Source organism: Phocoena phocoena, chromosome 4 (genome assembly GCF_963924675.1).
Source record: "Phocoena phocoena chromosome 4, mPhoPho1.1, whole genome shotgun sequence".
Lineage (NCBI taxonomy): Eukaryota > Metazoa > Chordata > Mammalia > Artiodactyla > Phocoenidae > Phocoena > Phocoena phocoena.
Genome location: NC_089222.1, coordinates 74,543,240 through 74,565,110, shown reverse-complemented (window position 1 = coordinate 74,565,110; position 21,871 = coordinate 74,543,240). Strand labels below are relative to the sequence as shown.

Genomic DNA, 21,871 nt, shown 5'->3' with positions numbered 1-21,871 from the left:
AGTTTTTCAGGTGAGGCTCTGTGGGATGTGGCCTCTCCAGCTGGGATCAGCCTGTGGGCCTCATAGAGAGCCCAAAGATGCTGATTTGTGGGCTCTTTCCTCTTCTTGGGTCAGGGCTCATTCTCCTTCCAAATGCCCAGAAACTCCATCTCCTCCTTCACTTGTCTCTCCTACATTATCCCCCATCCCAAACAGGGTCCCCATAGATGTTCCAGTACTGGCACAGATTCCTCGCTAGTCAAGTGTGCAGGTGTGTGCACATGTACATGCAAATTTTATTTCTACCTGGCTCTCCATCCTCCCTCCCTGTGTTCTTCAAACCTCTTCCCTGTGAAAGTCATTTCCCCGGCAGCGGCATACCACCTGGGCAAAGCCCTGAGAAAGCAGAGGGCTTCCTGTAATGTAAGTTAAAATCACAGTGTTAACAGGTGATTCTTTTAATCCGCAAGAATGTCTAAAATTAAAAGGACCTGTGGTACCAAGTGTTGATGAGAATGTGGAGCAACTGGAACTCTCATACATTGCTGGTATAGTATAAGCGGGCACAATCAATTTGGAAAACTGTTCGACGCTGTATACTGAAGATAAACACATGACCCAGCAATTCCACTCCTGGAGATATATATATATATATACCCAAGACATATACAAGAACGTTGATAGCAGTGTTATTCAGAATAGTGAAAGACTAGAAATAATCCAAATGTCCATCATTAGGAAAGTAGATAAATAAATTGTGGTATATTTATACGATGGAATACTACCCAACAATAAAAAAAGAATGAAGTGCCATTATATACAACAAAATGGGTGAGTCTCGCAGGCATAATGTTAAGAGAAAAAAGCCAGATATAAGAAATTATATGTGCATAATCCCATTTATATGAAGTTCAAAAATAGGCAGAACCAGTCTATGGTGATAGAGGTGGGAATGGTGGTCCTTGGAGGGATACTGACTGGAAGTGAACACAAGGGAACCTGTTGAGATGCTGAAAGTGTCCTATATCTTGATCTGAGCGGTGAATACATCCTGGGTGTAAGCACATGTAAAAATTCATCAAGCTGTATACTACTTGAGGTTGGCATAGTTAACTATATGTTGGTTGTACCCTAATAAAAGAAATGAAAGAAGAGAGGGCTCCCTAGAGGTTTCTATGCTACAACCCAAGGAAATAGGGGCTAGGGTATGGAGGGGTCCATTCTCAGGGCTTTGCAAACTTAAATGATTCCCACCATCTCTCCTTATCTACACATTTTGAACCTGTGGGGACCCACTCAGACCCCCAGAGTTGGTATAAAGATTATTTTAAAGAGGAAACATTTGACCTACAGAAGATGCAGGAAGAAATGTTATCTGAACTTCCCTTATCTGACTAAAACAGAGCCTTCTAAAAATACAGCTGCCATAAATCTCCCTCCAAGGGATTTTCCAGCCAATTTTAGCTGCCGTGGAGACAGACTGCCAACAGAACCTTCCATATTTTCCCACAGAGGTCCTAAGCCCTATGCCTTTGTTAAGTGCAGTGTAGAAACCTTTGTCTCTGGTTATTCAGTGAGTTACTTACTCATTACTAAGCAGCTCCCTGGTGCACGTGTAAACAAACTTTGTCTTTTTTCCTGTTCATCTGTCTTTTCTTAGTTAAGTTGCAGACCTCCAGTCACTGGACCGAGGTTGGAAGAGGAAAAAGTTTTTCCTCCCAACAAACACAGACCCAAATGGCGCTGGTGACAACTCCATCCTTCCATTTGTTCAGGCTGAGAAGTCTGTAGTTTTCTTGACTTTTCTCTTCCTTTGACAGCCCACACCGATCTGGTAGGAAGTCATGTTGGCTCTGCGTTCAAAATATATCCAGAATCTGACCAACTCCAACCTCCTCTGGTACCACTATGGTCAGAGCCACCCTCCTCTCTTACCTGGACTAGGGCAAAAGCGTCCCAACTCTATTCCAGTTTCTATTCCAGCCCACAGCTGCCAGAGTGGTCCTTCTAAAACCCAGGTTAGAACCCATCACTCCTCCACTCAAAACTCCCCAGGGGCTGCTCCCACCTCACTCCAAGAACCCAGCGCCCAAGGCTGGCAAGGCCCTTTGTCACCTATGTCTTATCACCCTGCACCCCTGCCCCCCAACTCTGCCCTCTCACGTGGCTCCAGCCACACGCCCTCTTTTGTGCTTCTTGAACTAGGTCCTGCCTTAGGTCTCTGGATCTTTCTCTAGCAGTTCCACTGCCTGGAGTGTTCTTCCCCACGTATCCACTTGGTTAACTTTCTCACCAGCTTGGAGTCATTGCTCAGATCCCATGGTGCTCTTTGATACTTTAATCTGTCCCTCACCTCTCCACGCCACACACACCAGGTTCTTCTTACCTGTCTTTTTTTTTTCTTTTTTCCATAATATTCATCCCTATATTGTTCACTTATTAATGTTTGCCATCTCCTTTCACTGGGAAGTTAGTTCCATGAGGGCAGGGATCTGTTTTACTCAGTGCTGTATCCTGGGTGCCTAGAACAGTGTCTGGCATCTAGTAGGTGCTCCATATATGTCTGCTAAATTAATAAAACTAGCCTCCTATGCTCATTCAGGGTGAGAGCTGAGTTGGGCTGAACAAAATGTCCAGGAACTTTCTGGATAAGACTATTATGCCCCCAGGGCCAACAGTCATGTGTCCAGGCTTGGAAATTCCCCCAGATACAGGGGAAGATGGACCAGACAAAAACTCAGGAAAGCACTCAGCCAGGCTTCCCTTCTAGCAGGTTCCTGGTTAGATCTCATCGTAGACCACTGGGCTAGAGCTGAGCTGTTGATCACTTAGAGGATGAAAAGAGAAAGGAAATGGAGAAGGGAAGTCTGTGGTGGGGGTGCAAGGGCACCTGGAGTACCTCGGTCTGTAGATTAAGCCACTGGCCGCTAGAATGAGGAAGTCCCTTTCCCCGCTAGGGTGGGGCAGACAGGTGGGCCAGGAGGGGAGGGAGGCGGCTCAAAGGAGTTGCATTCTTTCTGGATTTCTCCTCTGTCTTCTCAAGGGTGAAGAGTCACACCAGATCACTCATTACTAGATCGGGTCAAAGAGAATTCAGGTCACTGCTATGGCCCTGGGGCCTCCTCTCCCCACCTACCCACCCCCCAAGGGGAAATCAGTTCTCCCATTTTATAAAGTGAAGGACTGAGGTTGAATGGGAGGGTGGAAGGGCTCAGCCTGGCAGGAGTACTATACGGATTAACAGTGTGGTTGGAACTGGGGTCCAAGATCCCTGACCCCATGTGCTGGACTGTGTCCCAGACAGACCCCTCAGTCTCCTCTCATAGAGTCTTCCTCCCCTCATCCCACCCCCGTGCCCTAGAATGACTCCCTTCTCCTTCTAGGCCACAGAGCCCTTTATCCCAATGGAGGGTGAAGTTCTAGAAGACAGTGGCTCACACCAAACGCAGGACCTCAGACTTCATGGCCAAGAGGACCTCAGAGGTCTTATTGACAGAGGCCCAGAGAAGGCAAATAACTTATCCAAGATCATACAGAGCTCTTGGACCACTACCAAGGAAGGAGCTGGAAACAGAAACTAGACCTTTTTTTTTTTTTTTAATTTATTTATTTTTGGCTTCGTTGGGTCTTTGTTGCTGTACTCGGGCTTTCTCTAGTTGCAGTGAGCTGGAGCTACTCTTCGTTGTGGCGCACGGGCTTCTCACTGCGGTGGCTTCTCTTGTTGCGGAGCACAGGCTCTAGGCACGCAGGCTTCAGTAGTTGTGGCATGTGGGCTCAGTAGCCCTGGCTCACGGGCTCTAGAGCGCAGGCTCAGTAGTTGTGGCGCACAGGCTTAGTTGCTACGTGGCATGTGGGTTCTTCCTGGACCAGGGCTTGAACCTGTGTTCCCTGCATTGGCAGGTGGATTCTTAACCACTGCACCACCAGGGAAGTCCCAAACCTATACCTTCTGATTCCACTTTAAATTTCCTTCCAGCTGTGAGATTTTGTGATTTTTTTGACACCTGTTCAGCAAGCTTTCCTCTACTCTGGAGCTGCTTTCATCACAAAACTCTTGCCCTGAAATCCCCAAGATATCTTGTCTGGCCACTGGCTGTGGCCATAACAGCTATGTCCTTGGCCCTTTGAGGGGATAAGATTCTTCACTAGGGCATTTGGAAATACATTCTGCAACCTCATTCCCCGTCTTGTGGCCAAATCCCCAAGGTTCCCTAAGTAATCACCCTCAGTGTCCCTCCTCCCAGGCCTGGGGACTCAGACCAGCATTACACTTTCCCTTCTCCCAGCTGTGCTCTTCCTACCCCACACCTCCAGTCTGGCCCAAGACATGATCCTGCCTCTGGCTGGGATGCAGGATCACAGGATGTAAAGATGGAAGGATGTTAGGGACCAGAGTCCTGCCCCACACTGGAGAGCTGTCTCCTGCAGACCTCAGGGGGCTGTTCCTTCTCTCTGTTGCTTGAGGATCTGAGTGGACATCAGGGCCTTCACTCATTTACTGAGCACCTAAAATGTATATGTTTTCAACAAGCACCAAGTATGTAGCAGGCACTGTTAGAGCCTTTTTTTTTTTTTTTTTTTTTTGCGGTACGCGGGCCTCTCACTGTTGTGGCCTCTCCCTCTGCGGAGCACAGGCTCCGGATGCACAGGCTCAGCGGCCATGGCTCACGGGTCCAGTCGCTCCGCGGCACGCGGGATCCTCCTGGACCGGGGCACAAACCCGTGTCCCCTGAATCGGCAGGCAGACTCTCAACCACTTCGCCACCAGGGAAGCCCATAGAGCCTTTTTATCTCATGTGAGCCTCATGAAACAGCCCAGTGAGGTAAGGATTATGCCCATTTTACAGATCAGGAGGTTGAGGTTCAGAAAGTTCTTCAATTTGCCCTAGATTATAGAGCTAGTAAGTCTAGAATTAGGAATAAAATCCATGTTTCTCCAACTAGAAGTCAAAGCCCCATGCACAAGGGGAGAGGGAGGGGGGAAAGGCTGTGGGAAGGGGGAAATGTGTGTGAAACACCATCTTCCATGGCCTCCCTGCCTGCAGGACCCAGGGGATGAATATCACTGTGGAAATGATTCCATATCTTCAAACCAAACTTCAGAGAGGGGGGTATCAGTGGGCAAGGGGGGCAGGAGGGTTAGCTCCTTGTCAGCCCTGACACACAACCTGCCAGCTCTCAGCCTGTGCACTTGTGGTCACCTGGTTACATCCTGGAAACTACCCAGCCACACCTAAGCAGGTGGCCCGCCCTTGCTCCGCGGGTTGAGCAAGCAGGAAAAGGTGGCAGCAAGAGGCAGTGGGCAGATCTGCTGGGCAATGGTGGCCGGAGCCCCAGCTAGGATGGGCTTTCTCTGGGGCCTGGCTCTGCCCCTTTTCTTCTTCTGCTGGGTGGCTGTGGCTCCTAGGAGCTCTGCAGGTAAGGAGGCAAGAGGGTGCCTGTGGGCTTCTCTCCTGACTCTGGGTGAGAGCTTCTGTACTGCAGCCCTTTGTGGGTGAGGGTAGCTCTCTCAGGTTAGTTATCATCAACCATAAAGCTATATACATGAAGTATTACTATGGCTGATAGTATGCAACGGCACTGGGTCAGCTTAAGCATGTGGGACTCTGCGGTCCATACAAATGTGAGGTTGCTGTGGGTTTGTCTTTATGCCTGTGAGGGTGTGAGTACGTGAGGCGGGGAGATTGTGGGGGTCAGGGAGGTGCAGGCTGGTGATAAATCTGATTAAAGCCTAAGAATGTGGCTTGACAAGATTCTTTCTCCTCCAAGTTTATTTTCTAGCATGGATTTCCTTCAAAAACCCATTTTTGTGTGAAAAGTCTGACTGTCACAGGCTGTTTGTGGAGGGTGGATTCTGAGAGAGGCAGGGCTTTTATGAAAGAAGAGAATGAACATTGATCTGTAATAGGAACTGTGCGAGGCTTGTCACATGCATTATCTCTTGTAAAAATAGACTTTATTTTTTAGAGCAGTTTTAGGTTCACAGCAAAATGAGCAGAAAGTACAGAGATTCCTATGTATCTTCTGCCCACCTCCCCACAGCCTCCTCTGCTATTAACATCCCTCACAAGAGAGGTACATGGATTACCATCGAGGAAGCTACACTGACACATCATTACCATGCGTTATCTTTTAAGACTTTATTTTTCAGAGCAGTTTTAGCTTCACAGCAAAATTGAGAGGAAGGTACAGGGATTTCCCATATACTCCCACCACTATCTTTTTTTTTTTTTTCTTTGTGATCATCACTTTTTTTTTTTGACATGGATATACCCATAACGTTTTATTGAATGAAAAAAGTTGCAACACAATATATACAGTCTGATGACATTTTGACATATGTACACTACTGATACTATGTATAAAATAGATAACTAATGAGAACCCACTGTAGAGCACAGACAACTCTACTCAGCCATCACTATCCTTTTAATCCTCACAGTTAACCCTGTGAGAGAGATACAATTCTCATTCTTACTCTCGTCCAGCCCCCCACCCACCGTGAGGAGACTGAGGCTTCTTGCTGGGCTTAAGTAAATTGTCTGCAGAGCCAGGCTTTTATTCCCCACATGCCTAACCCCTGGACCACACTGCCTCCTGCATGCACTCATGACCTACCAGGCTTCTGCTGCACTTTTTTTTTTTTTTTTTTTTTTGCTGCGTTGGGTCTTCGTTGCTGTGCACGGGCTTCTCATTGCAGTGGCTTCTCTTGCTGCGGAGCACGGGCTCTAGGCACGCGGGCTTCAGTAGTTGCAGCACGTGGGCTCAGTAGTGTGGCTCGCGGGCTTAGTTGCTTCACAGCATGTGGGATCTTCCCAGACCAGGGCTCGAACCCATGTCCCCTGCATTGGCAGGCGGATTCTTAACCACTGCGCCACCAGGGAAGTCCTGTGCTGCATGTTTGACGTTTAATTTAATGTAATGTTCACAATCCTATGAAATAGGTACCCCAGCTCCATTCCACAGATGGGAAAATGTAGGCTTGGAGCTGGGAGAACTGGCCGGGTCACAAGGTTGGTGAGCAAGCAGCAGAGAGGGGACTCGAACTCAGAGTCCCAGTCCAGATGTTTTCCTCTCCACCAGTTTGATTTGAGGAATGGGTCAGGAGAGCTGCAGCATTCTAGAGCTGTAAAGAGCCAGGGTGGGCTTTGCTCTGTTTGAGAAGACCCCCAGTGGGTAAGAGAGTTGGGTGGGGGGTTGTGAGGGCTCCAGAGATGAAGAGGCTATGGGTTTGGGAAGCATGAGGAGGTTTCACCGCAAGATGACCGCACAAGGCTCCCAAGAAAGGAAGAAAATGTGTGAGGGGAGGTCAGTGGTCAGACCCCACAGCTTGAGCTTCAGGCTGTGTGGGCGGCTGCAGAAGGGCTCTGCCTCCACCTGTGGGGACTGAGAGGCTCAGAGAAGTATCTCGGGCTTTGAAGTGGAGAGAAGCAAGTATATTTCTGTAAAAGCGTGGTTTGTGGGTGTAGGTAGACCGCACTGAACAGGTAATGAGAGTGAGTGCCATGACCACCTAATCCTCATGTGGGTACAGCCTGAAACTCTCGCTATATGAAAGTAGGTTGTGTGCTCTCAGGTGACTCCTTGAAAGGACGTGGTCAGGGAGGGATGTGTAATAACCCCCTGCAGGCTTTGGAATGTAAGGGCTTCCCCATTCCCCTTCCCCTCTGGTCCTCACCCCCACAGCAAGGCAGGTATGAGACCCTTGCTGGTAGGGGACAGAGTCAGTTTTTGCACCAGTAAATCGTCAGACTCCAGAGCTGGTAGACAACACACCTGGGACTAGAACCCAGTCTCTTGCCTCCCGGCCCAGTGATGCTTCATTATCCAATGGGAGACACAAGAGGACAAGCCGAGGACCTGTCCTGACACCCTAGGTAGAGGTGACCAAATGGTCCTGGCCCTCCTTTGGGCCCTTGGGTAATTTGGGACCAGTAGGTCTCAGGAAAGACCATCTTAAACTATAAGAACCCCGAAAAAGGGTGCTTATATTTTCATCTTTTCCTTCCAAGAGTAGGGTTACTAGATAAAATACAGGGTGTCCACCTAAATTTGAATTTCAGGTAATGAGTTTATCAGTATAAGTATGTCTTAAATATTACATGAGAAATACACATACTAAAAGAATTTGTCATTAAAATAATTCCTTGTTTATCTGAAATTCAAATTCAAATTTAACTGGGCATCCTGTATTTTTATTTGCTAAATCTGGCAACCCTTCTCAAGAGGCACCATGGCCTACATACAGAGAGATCCCCTCTCCCTCTGTAGACAGGAGAGGCACCCTTGTCAGCTCCTAAATATTTGCTGTAGCCTCCCCCGGGCAATGCGTGCCTGCTGGCCCTCCACTCACACGACCTCAGAGCGTCGGTGCAGTGAGCAGAGCGTCCTGCCCTGGGCAGACACGCTAGCAGCATCTTTCTAAAAAGTACAGTTTTGCTTCACCTGGCTCCCTGTTTCCTGTGGAAGACGCTGGGTTCATCATTTCTGGCGTTCTGGGGTTCCATCCTTGCCGTCTAAGGCCCACGTTCAGGAGAGGCTTGAGCGGGTGGGCAGCTTGCCCTTTTCCTTTGCTAGAGCCCTTGGGGCTCTGCCTGCTTCCCTCTTTTGCAGCAGCCATCACCCACACTGTCCAGGAAATTCCTCTCCTCCAATCCCCGCAGCTGCCTCTCAACACAAAACCACAGAGGTTTCTTGTGGTTGAAGTGTTTTACTTCCATGGGGAAACAGTCACTGGATGAGAAAAGAATTGATAGGAAAGTGACAAGGGGGTGGTGGTGTGATGAGTTGGGAGATTGGGACTGACATGTATACACTGATGTGTATAAGATGGATGACTAATAAGAAAATAAATAATAGACATTAAAAAAAAAGTGACAAGGTTCTTCCAGAAAGTTCTAAGAGTCATGGTCCCTGCTCTGCAGTTCTTGGCTCACTTGGGTCTTCTGCCTTTTTTGCTCCCCCTTGAAGCTGGATCCTGGCCCTACACATTCACTCGGATGGTTTCAGACCAATAATCAACTAGATTCTGGGGATTGCTTGCCTCATGTGGGCCATCAGAGGACATCAGTCAGGGCAATCCCAGTTCCATGGCTGCCACATGGGCCTGGTCTTCCCAATAGTGCCTCCTCTTCCTTGAATATATAGATGAAAAATAGGGTAAAAGCAGTCTCCCTCCCCACCTTCCTCCCAGCAGTGCCCAGGGCATAAGCACAAGAGCTTGTGTGAAGTCAGTGCCCTGGGACTCATAGCTCACAAAGTTGGTCTTACCCAATACAGGCCCCAGCACCAGTGAACCAGGCCACACAGAAGTGCCTGCTGTGACTCCAGGGGTCAGGACGAGCTCAGAGGGAGTCTTCCAGACCACTGACCTCACTGAGACCTCTATGTCAAACCATATCTCTTTGGAAACTCAAACCCTAAGCACCCAGACCTCTGATACGACCTTCCTCCCAGGCAGCACCATTTCAGTAGCAGAGAACAGGGAAAACAAGACCATGGCCCTCATAAAAATAATGCCTTCCAAGTCCTCGGCTGTGATGACCACTCCTATGGAGACATCAGCCACAAACGGCAGCCCCGTGGGACGTGGAATGACCACAGTTGAGACCGTCACAAGCACTGAGCTCTCAAAAGCCGCCTTTGACACCCTTTGCAATTTCGGCAGCTCTGAAGAGGCAAAGAGAATCATGGTAGACCTCTTGAAATTAGCTCACACCTCTACAGAAGCCGAGGACTTGTCCTCGGAGAGCAGCGCTTCCTCTGACAGCTCGGTTCCAGCCATCACCGCCTCACAAGCCCTGTCACCTGACATCGCTGCCCTGGCTAAAGCCTTGGTTACCTACAACATCAGCAACATCGAGGTGATCGACTGCTGTGTTACAGAAAGAGAAGCAACTACCAGCATCCCTGGGGCCTCAGACATAGGTCGCAGCCCCACGGGAGGAAAGACCCTGCCTACCCCCGAGACATCCGCTTTGCCTGACTCCACTGAAGCAAAATCACACCTCGCCAGGACCACAGCCTCTGCTGAGACCTTGTCAGCAGCCAGCGCCACAGAATCAGCCACACCTGACGTCACACTCACCATCAGTAGCACCACGGAAATGGAAACAACAGCCGCCAAGGCCACGGCCCCCAGTGGAACCTTGGTGACAGTTAGCATGAACCTGTTGGAAGAAAACTCATCCCTCTCTGTTGAGACAACAAGCCACACCGAGGTCTCAGGAGCAGTTACAATCTCCACAGGGACTGCGTCAACAGTAGGCGAGGTGACTTCCCCTGCTAGGTTCTCAGCTACGGTCTACAGCCTGTCTGAAGTGACTACCATCATGAGTTCCACCCCTTCAGAGACTTCTACCACTGACATCACATTCAGTGCGCCCGCTCCCAACAGCAGGAGCCCTCTTCCTTCTGTCCATCCGGCTACAGCCAACAGCAGTCAAGAAACAAACATCACCTTAGCCAAGACCACAGCCTCTGCAAAGACCTTGAAGATAGCCAGCACAGCTGGAGGGAAACCCTCAACAGCCACGTCCACCAGTGCTCAGACCAGTCTGACAGATGTTACTGCAGGTGAGCGGCTTCCCCCATGTGTTATTTTTGGGGATTTGGGGTTTGGAGTCTGCATGTTTAGGGAGTAGGGAGAAAGGAAGGATCTGGGGGCCTATTCTGAGCCCTGTCTCTGATGTCACCCCTTCATGATCTTCTAGTGGTACTTGCCAAAATCAGTAACGAGCAGAATTAAGGTGGTGTATGGAAAAAGTGTGGAGAAATGGTTTGGGATCTTGTCTCTGCCCTTAACAACCTGAGTGACCTAGGACAGGTCCCTCTCCCTCTCTGGGCCTCAGTTTCTCCACCAGTTGCTGGAGGAGGTTGCGATGAAGTCCTTTCCATCTCTGCCATTCTACGGAGTTGACTGTTAAGTAACTACTGTGCACCAGGCAAGGACCCAAATTTTACTTAAAAGACACAGCCCTCATTATCTGAACGCCTCTGGTTCAGCCAGGGCCATACCATATGGGCATCTGGCCCAAATTGCTGCCCTCTGAGCAGCTGGGACCCCATGAAAATGGAGCTCACTGGATGCACTTGCTGGGATTGGTGGCCATAAATGGTGACTTAAAATAAATAAATAAACTGGGCAAAGATTTGGGAGTCTAAAGCTATGTCTCTGGGCAGGACAGGAATAAAGACGCAGACCTAGAGAATGGACTTGAGGACACGGGGAGGGGGAAAGGTAAGCTGAGACAAAGTGAGAGAGTGGCACGGACATATATATGCTACCAAATGTAAAATAGATAGCTAGTGGGAAACAGCTGTATAGCAGGGAGATCAGCTTGGTGCTTTGTGACCACCTAGAGGGGTGGGATAGGGAGGGTGGGAGGGAGGCTCAAGAGAGAGGGGATATGAGGATATATGTATATGTATAGCTGATTCACTTTGTTATACAGCAGAAACTAACAGAAAAATGTAAAGCAATTATACTCCAATAAAGATGTTAAAAAATAAATAAAGCTACATCTCTAAGACAACAGATATTTCTTGGAGAGGAGGTGCCTTGTCAGCCCAGCTCCCAGTCAGCCTATAGCCTTCACCTACACTTCCCATCACTCTTTCCTCGTGCCTCATCCCTGCAGTATCCTCAGCTTGCACTGCCTTTTTTGGGGGGTGAAATAAAAATATTAATCACAACCACGTTACTGAATATCTTTTGTATTCCAGGCAGAGGTGATATAAAAATATTTCACAGCTAGTGAGCATTGGCACCAGCTGAAGTTTCTCTCTGATGCCAGGCAGTAAACTACTGTATGAGCTTTGCATGTTGTCTCCTCTAACTAAACCTTCAAAACTACCTTATGAGGTGGGTATTCTTACACCCCACCTGACAGATGAGGAATAGATTTAAAGATGGTAAAAAAGTAACAGTGGACTTCCAAGTCTGTTTGATTCCAAAACTCAGTCTCCTGTTGTGCTTTTATTTTTAAAGGCTCAATTTATTAATATATTTTTATTTTAAAAAGCTTTTATTTGTTGATTAGATGATACATTCACATGATTTGAAATTGAGTAAGTACAAAAGAGTACACCGTAAAATGTCTTTCTCCCATTGCTGTCCCCCAGCTCCCCAGTTTTCCTTACATCCGTAACTGATGGTATCATTTTCTTGTGAATCCTCTTGTGGACATGACATATGCATATGGAAGCATAAGAGGGAAGATGGAGGATATCTACATATGATATCGATATAATATAGACATAGATACTATATCATATAGATATAGAATAATATCTCTCATCTTCCTTTTCATGCAAATGGAGCATGTGTTAAACACAGATCTCTGAGACAAGGCCATTCTTTTTTATGGCTTCTCAGTATTTTGTTTTACCATAATTTATTTAACCAGTGTTTTATGGATGGACATTTAGGTCTTTTCTTTTTTTAACATCGTTATTGGAGTATAATTGCTTTCCAATGGTGTGTTAGTTTCTGCTTTATAACAAAATGAATCAGTTATACATATACATATATCCCCATATCTCTTCCCTCTTGCGTCTCCCTCCCTCCCACTCTCCCTATCCCACCCCTCTAGGTGATCACAAAGCACCGAGCTGATCTCCTTGTGCTATGCGGTTGCTTCCCACTAGCTATCTACCTTACATTTGGTAGTATATATATATGTCCATGCCACTCTCTCACTTTGTCCCAGCTTACCCTTCCCCCTCCCCATGTCCTCAAGTCCATTCTCTAGTAGGTCTGCATCTTTATTCCCATCTTGCCCCTAGGTTCTTCATGACCTTTTTTTTTAGATTCCATACATATGTGTTAGCATACGGTATTTGTTTTTCTCTTTCTGACTTACTTCACTCTGTATGACAGACTCTAGGTCCATCCACCTCACTACAAATAACTCAATTTCATTTCTTTTTATGGCTGAGTAATATTCCGTTGTATATATGTGCCACACCTTCTTTATCCATTCATCTGTCGATGGACACTTAGGTTGCTTCTACGTCCTGGCTATTGTAAACAGAGCTGCAATGAATATTGTGGTACATGACTCTTTTTGGACATTTAGGTCTTTTCCAGTATTTTGTTATGACAAACAGCACTGCAGTAAATAGCACATTTTTCACATGTGTGTTATTTTCTGTAGGATAAACTTCTAGGAGTGCAATTGCTGGATCAATTCTAATAGTATTCTAACAGGAAGAAATGACTAAAATGTGGCAGGTAAAGGCAGGCACATTAGGGCTCAAGAAAAGACGGAAGTTGCCTACAAGCTGCTAAGTCAGGAAGGCTGGATTGAAAGACCTCTGCCAACCTGGAGCTGGAAGCACCGGCTGAGTGCATCCCCTCAGAGACCAGCCTCTCTGCAGCCTTCTCCCCGGCTGGCCCCTTTCCCAACAGCCCCATCCAGGCCTCCAGGCCTTGAGAACATTCTAGATCCACTTTCATTTCTCCTTCCTCACACTACTCTTTTGACTTCTCCAAATGTGGATGGGGCCTCTAGCCATCATTTCCTTCCCTCTTGTTGGGAAGACACTACGATGGGTCCAGTTACTGGAGAGAAGGAATCCTTTCTCTTTGCAGTGAATAGAGGTAAGATCCTATGTGAACACAGACTCATTTACACACGAGTGTGAGCACACATATGCAGCGTGGGGACAGAGACTGGGTAGCACAGTTCACATCTTGATTCCTGAAATGACTTACCCATATTTTCATCTTCCCACTGTTCTCAACTTGCAGGTGAAGATGGAGGCTTCTTCCTCCTGAGGCTGAGCGTGGCCTCCCCAGAAGACCTCACTGCCCCCAGAGTGGCAGAGAGGTTGATGCAGCAGGTGAGTGGCACTTTCTGTGCCGGGGAGTAGAGGAGAGTGAGAGGTTCTTGGAGACCCTGGGTAAGATCTCCAGGATACAGAAGATACTGTACACTTGGGAGGGTCTAGTTTCTTATGGAGTATTAGGAGTGAGATCTAAAAATCCCTGTCTGGCTTTGCTTCTGCCTGTTTTTGTATTCCCCTTCTCTGCTATGTAAAAAAAGATTCTTTCCCTAATCCCAATTTCCTCAGGCTTTAGGACGGTCAGGCTTTCAGGCCCCTGGGAGAAGGTCAATGTTATAAATGGGCAGATAGGCAGGACTTCAGCTGCAAGTGGCGGCAACCCAACTCATCATAGCTTATACAGTAGGCAAGGTATTGGCTGCGAAACCGAGGTGGCTGTCCAGCTTCAGTTATGGCTGGATCCAGAAGCTCAGACAGGATCATCAGGATTTTCTCTTTCTCTCCCCCTCTTAGCTCTGCTCCCTTCATTCCTCAGAGCCTCTTCATATGTTAGGAAATGTGGCTGTGACAGCCCTAGATTCACAAGGCACTTACCTCTCCCAAGATCTGCATATCGTACTAGGGAAGGACGGATCTCATTGACCTGGAAGGGTCACCATGACTGACAGCCCGACCTGAACCACATGGAATGGGAAGGAAAGGTCCCAAAGGAAATAGGGATATTAGACAGAAAACAAAAAACAAACAAAAAAACCCCCATAGATGTACGCTCTAGATGGGGACCCAGATTATATTTGTAGAAGTTGGGAAAATTCTCCTAAAAGCCAGATCCCTGGACAAAGCTTCTAGTGGTGGAATTCTAGGGTTAGGGTTTTGGGGGGATGGTGTGAGTCATTGGAAGGTTGGAATGAGTCAGCTCAGCATAACTCTTGTGCCCCCATCTTGCTTCCAGGGGATGATGGGAAGAGGGAATATTTGGACCCTAGAAGTTCTCTTAGTGGAAGGGGGGCTTATCAGGACTCCCATAATAAGGAGGTCCCTGAACATGGCATGGGGCTTTTAAGTGGGAGAGCCAAATAAGTGACAAATTCCCACTGCACATGGATAATCCAAGTAGCAAGTGTGAATCCTGGTTGAAGAAGGAAGCCAAGGATATGTCAGATCTGAGCCCTTCAAACTGGAAACTATTTCAGGGGTCAGAAAGAAGCCAGGGAGATAGGAGCAGATCAGGAGCAGAGGTGCAAGAACCAGGCCATGCAAGTGTTGGGTGTCAGTTCTTGTTGGGAGCTGGCCACTGGCGAAAGGCTCAGGAGTCAGACAAACAACAAGCATGAGCGCCACGTAGACTTGAGTGTGAATTCCAGTTCCTAACTGTGTGACCTTCAGTAAGGTACTCCGTATTACTTTCCTTCCTTGTAAAATGAGGCTGGTACTACCTGCTTTCTAAGGTTACTGTGAGGTTTAAATGGCATGAAGGACCTAGCCTATGCCCAGCCTGCAAGAGGTTCAGAAAGTGCTGCTGGCCTCCTAATATGTTCCCTTTTGCCCACCAGCTCAACCGTAAACTGCATGCGTTTATGTCTCCCACCCAAGTCTCCCTGCTGCGTGTCAGGAGGGGCTGAAGAACATCAGCTGTGATCAGGCACTGCCATGTGTGGAAGCGGACAGTGCTGCCTGTGGCCTGGGCCTGAGCCATGTTAGCTGGAAGGTTCACATGTAGATCAGCAAGCCACGGCCTTACCCAGTCATGGCAGTGGGACCCTGGCTCACATATGCCTGGGTGTACGTGTGTAGGGAGGGGGTGGGGTCTTCGCCTGTTCCAGAGATGTCCTTGGACTTCCCCTGGCATGTGTGTTGTGTTTCAGTAAAGAGTGACCTGATCACCCATCTGTCACCTGCTGTGTGCTTCCATCCTACATTAAAATTACACTCAGTGTGGCCCAGGGTCATGTTTTTATGGTACAGGAATTTTGTGCACCCTCACTGCTACCTCCCTCCTTCATGCTCCCCAGGTTCTCAGTTTGGACCTTGATTACAGCACTGACTGAGGCTGGCCTTAGAGCCTCTTGAACTGTGAGCTCCTTCAGAGCAGGAACCACATCTGTTTATCTCGGTATCCCTGGAACCTAGCAGAGCACCTGGCCTGTAGTAGGATCACAGAGAATGCTTGTTGAATGGACTTGAATTTCAAGTTTTCGACACAAGCAATCCTCAATTATTCCTCCCCCATAGCTCATAAGTCATGTTGTTTTTAAAAATTAAACTTGGCTTATTTTTTTTCTATTGTAGAAGTAAAACTTGCATTTAAAGTTTTGAGAAATTCAAAAAGAACCAAGGGGTGGGGGGAAAGGAAATGAGAAGTGGGGGAAGAGAAAGAAAGAAAGGTCTAAAATCCCACCTCTAGTTGTCTGGAGTTGTCTAGTTGTATGTAATACAACCATTGTTAATGTATATGTTCAGCCTCTCCACGTGGGTGGCTCTGAGTGGATCTCCACCAAGAGGTACCTTACATTCAACATTTCCAAGATCAGAGTACTAACCTTACCCCTAAACGTGCTCTGCCTGCATCTTCCTCATCTCAGTTAATGTCAGTTGCATCCTTCAGTTTGTCGAGCCCGAATCCTTGGAACTATTTCTTATTCCTCTGTTTCTTTTCTTTTTTTTTTTTCACATGTTATATCCAATTCATGAGGAAATTCTGTTGGCTCTATTGTCATCAAAATATGCCCAGCACATGAGCCCACCTCACCATCTCTACTGACTGCTCTCACCCTGGTCCAAGCTGCCATCATCTCTCACCTGGATAACTAGTATCTTCTTATCAAGCCTCCCTGTCTCTACCTTTTCCCCCCACTCCCTATCTAGTCCCAGTACATCAGCCAGAGCTGTCTTTTTATAATGTAAGACAGACTGTACCACTCCTTTGCTCCAAACCCTCCCATTTCATTCAGAGAAAAAGCCACGTTCCTACAATACTGCAAAACTGTCCACGATCTGCACCCCTCCACCAGCCTCTTGAACTTGCTCACTGCACACAAGCCACACTGACTTCCTTGCTGTTCCCTGAATGCATGCTGCTGCTTCAGGACCTTTGCATGCACTGCTCAGTCTGCTTAGAATTCTTCTCCTCCAGATATCCTCTTGGCTAACTCCTGCACCTCCTTCACCTTCTCAGTGGGCCTACCTAACCACTCTCCTCTGCTTTGATTTTCTTCATAACACTGATCACAACCTAACATAATACATGTTTTATTTGTCTTGTTTATTATCTGTCTCCCTCATCTAGAATGGAAGAGTTTGCACACTGCAGCATCCCTAGCATCTAGGATAGTGCCTGGTACAAAAAAGGCTCTCAGTAAATATTTGTTGAGTAAAAGAAGGAAACAACAAGACAACTTGGATATTGCTTTGAATAAGGGGAGTGTGTGTTTTCAATCGACTCCCTTCCTCTTGCAGAGTGGGGCAGAATGAGTTTTATAAAGTAGATTGGACAAAAATAATTCAAACATTCATCTCGGCATATTTGTTCAGCACCTACAACAGAAGGAAGACTATGTTGTGTGCCTTGGGGGATTCAAAGATGTCTCTTCCCACATGGATTAAAGTTAGTAGGGGGAGGAAAACTCCTACTCATGCTTAGAAGCCCAGATCATCCACTACTTCCTCATGGTGGTTTTTCTCAAATTCCCTAAAGGGGAGCTAACATGCTATGTCATGATTTATTTATTATAAGTTTGTTAAATCAGGACAGAGCACCATATAGTATCCATCCCTGTAGCCACAGAACCTAGCACAGAGCCACGGAGGGCACTCAAATATTTTCTGAATGACTTAGAGGACGGGCCGTGTGAGCAGATGACCATGAAATATGGGCACTGAGCTCCGAATGGTAAGAAAATGACATTCAGTGTTGAAGTAACAGAAGATAAATTTAATGATATAATTATCAAGCTGCACTATAGTTAGGCATGAATTGAGAGCAGTTTATATAACACTGCTGTTACAGAAACCCAATTTTTAAATAGTTTTTCTTGTTTTGCACTTATTCAAACAGATGATACCTAATAAAGTGGATAATTTAATCTTAATTACATACCTATAAAGACATACATGTACATACAGTGTTGATTACTGTTACTATTGGAAGCCAAAAATATCTGTAAAATATGGGATACACCAATTAAAAGCATTTAGGAATTAAAGTGTATAATTATGCTTGTGTGTGTGTGTGTGTGTGTGTGTGTGAGAGAGAGAGAGAGAGAGAGAGAGAGAAAATTACTGGAAATGACCAAAGTTAGCAGAAGTAATGTTACCAAACCAGCAAGAACCAGAAGTGGCTGGAGAAAATTCTCCAGTTATTTAAGATTCAAACTTGTATACATATGAGATGAAAATGCCACGTATTTCATAAAGACAAAGGTGGGCATGGACCTAAACAAGACAACCTGTCTAAAGTCTCCTATGACTCAGCACAGACTCAGAAGGCAAAAACACAAGGCCATGATGAGGACAGTGTGAGGTGGAACTTTTCTGACAAGAGGCTTCAACTGAAGCTTCTGCACAGCCCGTCCTTCCTTCATCCCTTGTGAGCGGGACTGGCCACCAGTTAGCGGAAAGCAGTGAATGGTAACTAATCCCGTGGTTGCACCACAAATTGAAGTGAGTGGGCACGTTTTTTGGTATCAATAAATAGGTACATCGGTATATCATACCAGTGATCGATTATGCATCATCCTGGTCATTAAAAGCTGGCCCAAGGGTGTTTCTGAAAGGTTCCTTTGAGAGCAGGGAAGGTTGGGCAGGGGAATCTGTGTCTCTGGCCAATCATGTCCCCAGACAGCTCCCTTCGCTCCCCCAGTGCCCACTGAGGGTGTCTCAGCTGCTTGCCACCAACCGGGGGTAGGGGTGTGTGGTCTCTCCTTCCTCTCTGCTAAGCCAACACGTGCCTGGAGCCCTGAAGCAGAGCCCATCAGTTCTTTATTCCAGGTGCATAAGTGACAGAATCACAGAGCCGGGGACTTGATGAAAATGTGCAGCTGTGTCCTTGATCTAAACGTACCATTCAGAAGAAGCCTTTCCTTCCCAGCCAGGAGGCTGTCCCCCTCAGGCGCCGTCCTCCTTTCTCATGACTCCCTCTCTCTACATGCCCAGCGCCTCAGCCGTTCTGACCAGGTTGCCAGATAAAATACAGTACACCCAGTTAAATTAGAATTTCAGATACACAATGAATGCTTTTTAAAATATATGGATATCCCAAATATTTCATGGGACATTCTTATAGTAAAAAATCGTTTGTGGTTTATCTGAAATTCAAATTTAACTGGGCTTTCTGTATTTTTATTGTTAAATCTGAAACCCTACTTTTAATGCCTCCACTTCCACCAGTGTCCCCACCTCTTCCCTTTTCCCAGTCTGTGGGTTTCCTTCTGCTGTGGCAAGCCCCCAGCCTTTTCTTAGGCTTACGGACAGCTCCACTGCCTCTGGCAGGATTGTCCGTGACACACATTCTGTCTTTCTGCTCCACCTCCATTTCTCAGTGGGAGGAGAAGAAGCTTAGTGTCTGAACATGGATGGGGGCAGGAAGGACTTCGGGTTTGGGTGCCTTGCTCCCCGTTTCCACCTTGCTTTTGTTCTATCAGGTTTCCCTTTAGCAGGTTTGATGACACAAAGTATCTATAATAATCATGTCTTGCACAGCATGGGTAAATCCCTTGCCAAGGTTCCTGACTGGGTTGAGGATGAGACGTAAATTTTGTACCTTACCCTAAAAGACAGCCTTCCCCTACCTGACCTCAAGTCCTCATCGCATAGCTTAGTTTTGAGATTGCAATGGTCAAGGCACGGCAGTCTCGCCAGTCCACCATGCTTCCGTCATCCCTCCCTCCTTGTTTTACATTCCCTTCTTTCTAACTGTTGGACAACTCCCCACCCCCCATGCTGTCTGTCCTCAGTGCCATATGTGTTTAATTCTTTTGATTTAAATTTGTATTATTTTTTAAGTTAATAAAATTTATTTTCAGAGTAGTTTACGTTCACAGTAAAATTGAGCCAAAAGTACAGAGAATTCCCACATAGCCCCTTCCCCCCACACACTTACAATCTCCCCCACTATTGACATCCCCCATCGGAGAACATCTGTTACATCTGTTACAATCAATGAACCTATGTTGGTTGACACATCATTAGCATCCAAAGTCCATAGCTTACGTTAAGTTTCACTCTTGGTGTTGTATGGGTTTTGACAAATGTATTATAACATGCATTTGCCATCGTAGTGATGTACAGAATAATTTTACTGCCCTCAGTATCCTCTCTGTTCTGCCAATTCATCCTTCTGTCCCTCTTAAGCCCCTAGAAACCACTGATCTTTTTACTATCTCCATAGTTTTGCCTTTTCCAGAATGTCATATACTTGGAATCATAAGCTATGTAACATTTTCACATTGGCTTCTTTCATGCAATAATATGCATTTAAGTTTCCTTCATGTCTTATGGCTTGATATCTCATATCTTTTTAGTGCTCTGTAGCATTCCATTGTCTGGATGTACCATAGTTTATTTACCTGTTCATCGACTGAAAATCATCTTGGTGACTTCCAAATTTTGGCAATTATGAATAAAGTTACTATAGACATACGTGTATAGGTTTTTATGTGGATATAAGTTTTCATCTCTTTTAGGTAAATACCGAGGAGTGCAATCGCTGGATCATATGGTAAGAGTATGTTTAGTTCTGTAAGAAATTGTCAAACTGTCTTCCAAAGTGGCTGCACCACTTTGGAATTCCCAGGAGCAGGGAATGAGAATCGCTTTTGCTCCACATCCTTATAGCATTTGGTGTTGTCAGTGTTCTGGGTTTTGGCCATTCTCATAGGTGTGTAGTGGAAACTTATTGTTTTCATTTGCAATTCCCTAATGATGTATGATGTTGAACATTTTTTCATATGCTTACTTGCCATCTGTATATCTTATTTGGTGAGGTCTATGCTCAGGTCTTTTGCCTATCTTTTAATCAGGTTGTTTGTTTTCTTGTTGAGTTTTAAGAGTCCTTTGTATATTTTGGATAACAGTCCTTTATCAGATGCATCTTTTGCAAATATTTTCCCCCAGGCTTGTCTTCTCATTCTCTTGAAAGAAGTTTTTAATTTTAATGATGTCCAGCTTATCGATTCTTTCTTTCATGGATCATGACTTTGGTGTTGTATCTGAAAAGTCATTACCATACCCAAGGTCATCTAAGTTTCCTCTTATGTTATCTTTTAGGAGTTTTATAGTTTTGTATTTTACATTTATGTCTTGTTCCATTTTGAGTTAGTTTTTGTGAAGGGTGTAAAGTCTGTGTCTAGAGTCATATTTTTGCATGTGGATGTTCAGTTGTTCTAGTACCATTTGTTGAAAAAGCTGTCTTTGTTTCATTGTGTTGCCTTTGCTCCTTGGTCAAAGATCAGTTGACTATATTTATGTGAGTCTATTTCTGGGCTCTTTATTCTGTTCCACTGATCTATTTGTTTATTCTTTTAATAACACCACACTGTCTTGATTACTATAGTTTATAAAGTACTTAGCTTAAAAGTAAGTCTTGAATTAGGTAGTATAAGTCTTCTGACTTTGTTCTTCTCCTTCAATATTGAATTGACTATTCTAGGTCTTTTGCCTCTCCACAGAAACTTTAGAATCAGTTTGTGAATATCTATAAAAAATCTTGCTGGGGTTTTGATTGGGTTTGCATTGAATCTGTAGATCAAGCTGGGAAGAACTAACTTCTTGACAGTATTGAGTCTTCCTATCCATGGACATGGAGTATCTCTCCACTTATTTAGTTCTATGATATCTTTCATCCGAGTCTTGTGGTTTTCCATATATAGACCTTGTATATATTTTGTTAGATTTATACCTAAGTATTTAATTCTATTGGTTGGTTGCTAATGGACATGGTAACGTGCTTTTAATTTCAAATTCTATTTGCTTATTGCTGGTATACAGGAAAACAGTTGATTTTTGTACATTAACCTTGTATCCGACAACCTTGATATAATTGCTTAATAGTTTCAGGAGGGTTTTTTAGAATCAATTCTTTCAGATTTTCTACATAGACAATCATGTC

General features: G+C 45.8%; 1 protein-coding gene across 1 annotated transcript; it reads left to right on the top strand.

Moving 5' to 3' along the window:
* The first annotated feature begins 5,297 nt into the window (after positions 1 to 5,297).
* MUC20 (mucin 20, cell surface associated) lies at positions 5,298 to 15,389 on the top strand. Its single transcript, XM_065876724.1, has 4 exons — positions 5,298 to 5,397; positions 9,259 to 10,554; positions 13,733 to 13,824; positions 15,321 to 15,389. Exons 1-4 carry the CDS (start codon positions 5,298 to 5,300, stop codon positions 15,387 to 15,389), a joined length of 1,557 nt encoding a protein of 518 aa, XP_065732796.1.
* Positions 15,390 to 21,871: the final 6,482 nt, after the last annotated feature.